This window comes from Mustela lutreola, chromosome 8, assembly GCF_030435805.1.
Source record: "Mustela lutreola isolate mMusLut2 chromosome 8, mMusLut2.pri, whole genome shotgun sequence".
Classification (NCBI taxonomy): domain Eukaryota; kingdom Metazoa; phylum Chordata; class Mammalia; order Carnivora; family Mustelidae; genus Mustela; species Mustela lutreola.
The window spans coordinates 94,830,210-94,838,290 of NC_081297.1; the positions used below are offsets into that span (position 1 = coordinate 94,830,210).

General features: G+C 42.0%; 1 protein-coding gene across 1 annotated transcript in view; it reads right to left on the reverse strand.

Annotated features, from left to right (window-relative positions):
• The window catches only part of FAM234B (family with sequence similarity 234 member B), a 33,759-nt gene extending 25,678 nt beyond the window's left edge, over positions 1-8,081 (reverse strand). The window contains exon 1 of the mRNA XM_059186011.1: positions 7,974-8,081. Within this exon, the coding sequence (XP_059041994.1) occupies positions 7,974-8,010 (37 nt within the window). The 5' untranslated portion in view covers positions 8,011-8,081. The remainder of the gene's footprint in view (positions 1-7,973) is intronic.

The following is an 8,081-nucleotide window of genomic DNA, read 5'->3' on the forward strand; positions in this document are numbered from 1 at the left end:
AACCCACAGAAGATACTGAGCAAACTGGCATTCTACTAACTAGAAACTTCTATGTATTTTCACTTTCAAAGCTTTTCATTTTATCCAACAAATACTGAATTTGATTTTTAAAGGCACAAATTATAAAAATTATTAAGAACTGAATTCAAAATAGTATACTCTTCCAGTAATTAGGATACACCATTCCCTAACTGTCCCATTTAACTTTAGTTACAATAATTTTCAAACACAACCATAGGCTACTGCAACAATATTAATTCTAAAACTTTTTAAAGTTTTTTTTTAAAAGAATATACCTGATGGGCTTAAAAATGTGTTATATACATCCAGTGGAATATGACCAAGCCTTAAAAAGTAAAGAAATTTAACACATGCCACAAGACATTATGCTAAGTGAAATAAGCCAATAACAAAAGGACAAATACTGCATGACTCCTATATGAGTTATCTATCCAAATCTAGTCAAATTCACAGAAAAAGGACAATGTGGTCTCTGGGGCCTGGGAGTGAGGGTAAATGGGGAGTTGCTAATATTTGATGGGCACAGGTATCGCTCACTATCCCAAAGTAGAGGGTTCCTATCGAACTCCTTGTAAGCTAAAATAGCATAAAGCAAAGAAGCAAATACCATTAATTTACAAGGGAAAACTTTTGAGCTTTCCCAGACCCAAGCAATAACCTCTCCTAGGCTTTTCTGAAAACTCAGGATACATCTTGCTAAAAGAGGCACAAAATAAGTGCAGATCAAGCAGAGATGCTCACAGACACAATTCAAGGCTCTGGAGGCTTGAGGCTGAGATGCTGAGTGTGGCCCCTGGGGGAAGGAGCTGGGTAGGGCCTCCTCACTGCTGAGGGTGGGGCTGAGCACCGCTGCTACAATGACTTGCTGCAGAACAAATGCTGAATACTGTTTTCACTTTGTTGTTGTTGCTGTTTTTTATTTTATTTTATTTTATTTGCTGTTTTTGCCTTTTGCCTTTTTTCATAAAAAAAGGAATCCTCTTTGGATTTCTTTAGGTTAGCAAAAACAGGTAGGTCTTTCATAAAAGCAAAATGACATGACGCAAAGTATCAAAAAATGGGTCTCAGCTTTGCAAGATGAGAAAGTTCTGGAGATTGGCTGCACAACACTGTGAATATACTTAACAATACTAAAATTATTTAAAAATAATTAAGATCATAAATTTTATGTGTTTTACCACAATTTAAAAATGTTTAAATTAAAAAAAAAAAAAAAAAAGAGTATCTGACAAAGAGGAAAACATAGATGGCAGCCCCAAATCTCAGCGTAGGAGGAGACTTTAAAGATCACATAATCAAACACCAAGCAGTCACTTAGCATGAGGGAATTCACGGCTCTCCAATCCAGAAAGCAGTTCCAAACACTGATTCAAAAATTTATTTCTGGGCATTTGCCAATCATCAGTCCTGGTTCTAATATCTGGGACCCCTCTTCCACATGCAAATCCTTCAAAACTTGAAAATACCAATCATGAGAAACATAAGCTATGGTATTTAAGAATTTAAATACCATACAAGCTGACAAAAACAGACAAATCTTGACTCTATCCCTTATTAGCCATGTGACCTTGATTAAATTTCTTAGCTTTACTAAGCCTTATTCTTCCCATTTCTAAAATGGGAATTATTTTTCCTACCTCATATGACTGTTTTTAAGAATTAAATAAGACAACATATGCAAGGCCTTTAGTGTCTGGCTTACTGTGGCATTTGATAAATGTCAGCTTCTAGGCGCACCTGGGTGGCCCATCAGCTGAGCGACTGACTCTTGACTTTAGCTCAGGTCATGATCTCAGGGTCCTAACATCCAGACCCGTGTCCAGCTGAGCATGGAGCAGTGCTTGGGATTTGATCTCTCCCTTTCCTTCTGCCCCTCCCATCCTCCTGCTCGTGCTTTCTCTCTCAAATTAAACAAACAAACAAACAAACTTCGGCTTCTATTATTATTGTCGGCATTATTCCTCCCTACCGCCCACCCCATCTTCTCTTCCCCAGGTTAAATGTCTCCACTTCTTTCAACTCATTACTCGAGGAAGCACTGTTTCACATTCCACAATATCCTGTTCACTCTTTTCTAGACACAATGTGATATGTCAGTGCTTCTTAAAGTATGGTTCTCAGAACTGGATACGATCCCCAGGGTGCAGCCTGACCAGAGCAGCTTGCGCTCCCTAGTCCAGAGGGTACACTACAATTCAATTACTGTAACCTAAGACCTTGCCAGCTTTCTTGGCAGTCACATCACACAACTGATTCAACTGAAAATCCCAAGTATCTTCTACACACGCTCAAGCTGTCTTATATAATACAACTGGATCTTTAGCATCAAGTGAAAAATTCACCATTGATATTTAAATTTAATCTTGCTAGTCAGCTGTCACCTTGCAACAAACATACCAGCCTAAAATAATCAAAGTAAAATCATTACTAAAATACTGGCCAACAAAATAGTTTAAAGGAAATGCATTTTTATGATATCACACACCATCATAGGTAGAGAACTTGGCTGCATGTGCTATAGAAACTAGTGAAATCTTTACTAAATCTAATTTTTAGTAAAATCTTTACTAAAAATAATTTGCAGGGCACCTGGGTGTCTCAGTCAGCCAAGTGCCTAATTCTTGATTTCATCTCAGGTCATGATCTCAGGGGTCTTGTGATTCAGCCCCACATTGGGCTCCGTGCTCAGGAGGCAGTCTTCTTGAAATTCTCTCCCTTTCCCTCTGCCATTTCAACTCTAAAATAAATGAATCTTTAAAAAATAAAAGATTATACTCTTCCAGTAGATAATGGCAAAGGAATACATTTCTGTCAGTTTCCTTCCTAAAAACTGGGGAGGGGAGGTAATAAAAATACGAAAAAAAAAAAAAAAAAAGAGCCACCCCCCCCAAACTACAATTTATGAAAAATTCCCAAATGCAACAAAATTTGTACCCAATCAAAGAAGCACAGTAAGAGTGGGCACATGGTCTCAGGTCTCCAACAAGGAGCACAGTTCACAGAGTTAATGATGACAACGATGACGACAGCGATGATGGTAACAGGAAAGTACTCAGGACCTACTATTCTGGGCACCAGGCTAAGCACTTACATGTTAATTCATTTAATCCTCATGACAACCATGTAACTCCACTGTATCAAAAAGAAAATGAAAACATAGAGAGGTGAGTTGCATAAGATCACAAAACTAGGAAGAAAAAGAGCCAGGATTCAAACCCAGGCAATTTGATTAGAGTCCATGGTCCTAACCAATAAATTATACTGCCTCTCTTGTACCACGGTTATACAGCCAAAGTACTTATCTCTTTCTCAGAAGGACGAAGTCTGGCGTCCCAAAGACATCAATGACTCCCCCTCAACACCACAGAGACAAAGGGGAGATAAGATGAAATGAGAAATGCTTTACAAAAAACAGGCTGTCGGTTTGACGGGTAAGGAAACAGCTGTGATCAGTCAGTCGTGAAGAGAGGGATTTTTCTCTTATTTATTTACTTATTTTTTAACAGGCTGGGTCCCATTAGATTCAATTCTAGCTTCTCATTGCCCCTGCTCACTGGCCAGGCCCCAGCCTCTGCCTGCCTGTCAGCCAAAAGCTAGCCATAAAACAACTGACCATTAAATATGATTTATAATCAGAAAGAAGCCATCCATGAGTACACGTTCTATAAGCTACTACAAAGTTGTGCAGATAGCCAAGAAAGAAGTTACAAAAGAACATAGCAAACAAAATCTGCCAAGGAACCAACGCTGGGCGAATGATGCCACAACATGGAAGGAATAAGGAACAGACGCTTCACTATGGAATCCAAGGAAGGAAAGGAAACAGTCTTCTCTGAAATAAGGGCTCACAGAAAGAAACAGAATATTTCTAAGAAGAAATGACAACTCAATAGGGAAGATGAGAAGTAAACAAGCAGGGCTCAGAAAAACAATGGAAGAAAATAATAAAACAATTTTAGAAAAGATACCCTTAGAGGGATGAGCAAAGAGAGCAGACGTGCCTGCAAAGAGTCGGAAACAGAAAGGGCAGGCTGGTGAAAAACCGAGAAAAATAAAATGGAAACAATAGCTGGCAGTTCCAAGCCCCTCTTCTCTGTGCACTCTTCCAAACCCTTTTACTGTCTTATCTCCAGAATTCTGCATAACAACTCTTGGAGATAGACATACTATTATCTCCATTTTCAGGATGAGGTTTCAAGTTCAAGTAACCGGCCCAGAGTTAAACAGCAAATAAGCGGCAGGGCAAGGATTCAAATCCAGACATTATGGCTTTGAAGGAAGTGCCCGGACTATCTGTGTGTCTCCCACTGAAAAGATTAAGGCTTTAAAAAAAAAAAAAAAAAAAAAGACTAGAAAAGCAAGGACAGAGAGAGCAAAGGTGATGCAATATATGGGGAACTAAAGAGAACAGAAAAGGAAATGGCACCAAAAACAGTAACTTTAGAAGACATACCAAAAAAGCTCCCGTAACAGAGCAAGACCTGAGATACACGGAGTCCTAAGAAAAACTGCTACAGAATAATCAATATTGAAACATAGCACAGGAGAAATGCTGAACTTCAAGACCAAAAAAGAATCCTACGAATCATAGGAGCAGCCAGGTGGGGGAAGAATCAAGTCCTTAAGGATGGAAACAACAATCAGGCTAACCTCTCTGTGGTAACATGTATTATTAAAAGATAGTATATTTTTGACATTACAGAGACAAACCTCAGCTTAATTACTGCAGACTGTGAGCTTTGATCAGACAACTCCCAGGTAAATAGTTTTGCTACCTATTCACCGAAAGAGAAGGGATTCTGTGCCCAAAGTTACGACTGTGCTAAGGAGCTGGACATCGAATCCAGGCTCCAGAGCACAGAGCACTTAGCACTCTTTTCTCTGCTTATTTCAGCCACCACTCACATTTTTAACCAATGCAAGGTTTTCAAAGAATAAAGGAGAGGATGCTGATTTCATAATACATGAATATAAATGAGTTTTCCACAACTCACTTTTCCTCCTAGGAAGACTAAATGCCAGTCAAATGGCATTCCCACCATGGTACAAAAGAAAACAGGGAGAAGATGCAACTGTATCATCCCCGGACACCTTCAGGAAAACATACTATAATATACACTATTCTGTGATAGATACTATAATTTACATAGACTATACCATGCATTCTACAGCTACTAAAGATACATAATCCACCTTAGGGATTAGATTATCCAGGGGCATATAATGATTCCAAATTACACATACTAAAACAAATCATTACAGTAACATTGTGCTCTGATAGTTCCTTCAGTGTTTGACCTTCAAACTTTAAAATGGACTAAAAATATATATATACTTAAGATAAGTTGTTTGCCAGGCTGTTTTATGAATGTCATATGTCCTTCTGTTACTAATTAACCTCACTGTATGTATAGGAGCCAAATATCGTTCCCTCTTGAGCTTAGTGGAAGGGGATGGGACTCTGAAACAGACTCCAAGAAACAGCTCTTTCTTCACAAGGCTGATGACATCTGTCCTTAGCTTATGATTGCATCAGGCCTTCCTTCAGGTGTCACATTTGTAAATGGGCATGGTGCTAATGAAGATGATAATAAGAGTAATAAGAGCTAAAGCTGAATAATTAACATGTGTCAAAGGTAAACCTCTTCAGTACATCCATTTCTTCTACTGAACCAAATAACCCCATAAGGTAGATATGTAGCAGCGTGTGTGGCTTATAGTGAATGTTCCATAATAACGGTACTGTTACACGTGAAGAAACTAACACTTAACGAGGTTAAGTAACTAATCTGGTGAAGACCAGATTGGAGCCCAAGGCTGTCTTGTGTTCTTAGTCACCATTCTCGTCACATAGAAATAGTGAGGATGTCATGGTGGTGATCATTTTGCAATATATACAAATATCATTATATGGTACACCTAAAATTAATAGGCTGTATCAATTAGACTTCAATTTAAAAAGAGAGAGAGAGGACGTTCACTAAAGTAACATAACATGGTAGCCTACACAGGACAGCAGCCGCACAGTCCCGAGGACAGGGTATCCCAAAAAGAGCTCTAGGAAAGCAACTTCTACCTAATACAAAAGCTAAAAATTGTTATTTAGGCCAGTGGGGAGAAAGGGCAAAAGGGAGGAAAGCAAAAGGATAAAAAACAAACAACAACAACAACAAAAAACCATAACCTGCATCACAGAGAATACATCGCCATTGTTTCTGGGCCCTAAAAAGTATCAGACATACCTGTCCAAACACAGGCCCAAGGACCAGACTGTACTTTCCCTATCCTGCCAGCTGACCAAGTTTCTGCAACTGGATACTCCAGGGAGTAATAATGACAGGGTAGGATGTGAGAATGCAAAAGAGCTCAAGAGTTTCGAAAGTGATTTCGTGATTTTCTCCTTAGAGAAGTACAATTATCTAAGCGATTTCGTGATTTTCTCCTTAGAGAAGTACAATTATCTATGCTGGGGTGGTATGGGGAAGAAAAGCAATCTAAGAGAAAAGAAACAAAGCTAAGTATGTCTGCACCTCATTACCCCCAGGGGGGAAATCATCCTACACAAAGGACAAAGGATAATCCTGCAGGTACAGGGATACATTCCCCACTTCATTTCATTGTTACATACACATTTCAAGATAGATTATTATCAATGTTTCTTCCAATGTTCTCAGGAGCCTATGCGGGGGTGGGGGAGTGGTGGGGGCGGAAACACATCTCTGAAGTCATTAAGTCTGGGAACAGAAATGCAAATTCATACCCAACCCAGTGTCATCCCTGGCACAGTGCAGCAGACTGGAAACTCCTTGAGAATAAGGTCCCTGTGGTCCCCTTGCAGCACGTTGATGGATATCCACCAGACACCCAACTAGCCCTTTCTAATGATGCTAGTGAAAGCAGCTATTTTTCCTACCAACACCTGCTTTTCCCACTATCACCTTAAATTATCAGCAAATAAATGTTTATAGCTTAAGGTTTAAAACTTGTTTAGGTAGAACCATAAAATTCTTAGAAGCCCTAACGTTTAAGATTTCTTTGGGCAGAGTAAATATACTTTTATTAAAATAGCAAGTTTGTAGCAGCACCGTCTCATTCTGGAGGTTTAAGAGAAAATTTAAAAAAAAAAAAAAAAAAAAAAAAAAAGCTTGGAGCTGCTGCCCAAAGTACTGAATTAGCTCAAGTTGTCATCACCACAAGAGCTTCCCTAAATATTCCACAATTTACGTGCAATTTGCAAGTGCCGAATCATTTCCCTCCTAAATGCTTAGCCTGGACAGCCAAAGGCTGAACAAGCGGAATCAAAAGCCCAAGATTCTAAAGACCCCGACGCTGTAGTCCAGGTTTTTCCCATACTGTCCGCGCGGCCTTGGACAAGCCAATGAGCCAAGTTAAGTCTCGTTTTCCTCTTCTGTAAACTAGAAGGGGTACGCACCTGTCCCACCTACCTCACGGCTGCGTCAGTGTCGTTAAGTGGAGGGGCTGCTCCAGAGGGTGGCTCGCTTCCTGCCGCCCCTATCCCCCCTGTCCCCCCTCGTCCCCAGGGCCAGCTCAAGATAGCAGGAGCCCGGATCCGGCCGTACGTGGTCCGCGGCTCCTCAGCAAAGGATGCTCCCCTCACCAGCCCTCCCCTTGGGATGGCGGCGACGCGCGCTCTGACAGTCACCCCCGCAGCGGCGCCCGCCCGCTCCCGGCCACGAGCCCCGCGTGCCCCCCGGCGGTCCTTCCCTGGATTCTCCCAGGCTCTCCCCGCGCCCGCGACCCCCGACCGGCCGTGCGCCCCTCTCGCCCCCTGGTGGCGACAGACCCCAGCCCGCCCGGGGCTGCACCGGCTCGCCTCGGGGCTCCTGCAGCTACGCCGCCAGGCCTCGGCCCGCTTCGCCCCCAGAGCCTCGCCTCCGAGTCTCCCCAGGCCCCGCGGAGGCGGCGGTGGTCGCAGGGCTGCGACTCCTTACCGGGGAGCTTGAGCGCCCTGGACAGCACAGTCGCCATGGCGGAGGCCCCGGTGCGCGTGCGCGCGCCCGCGTCCTGCCGGGAAGAGTAGTTCACAGCGGGCGGCGCGC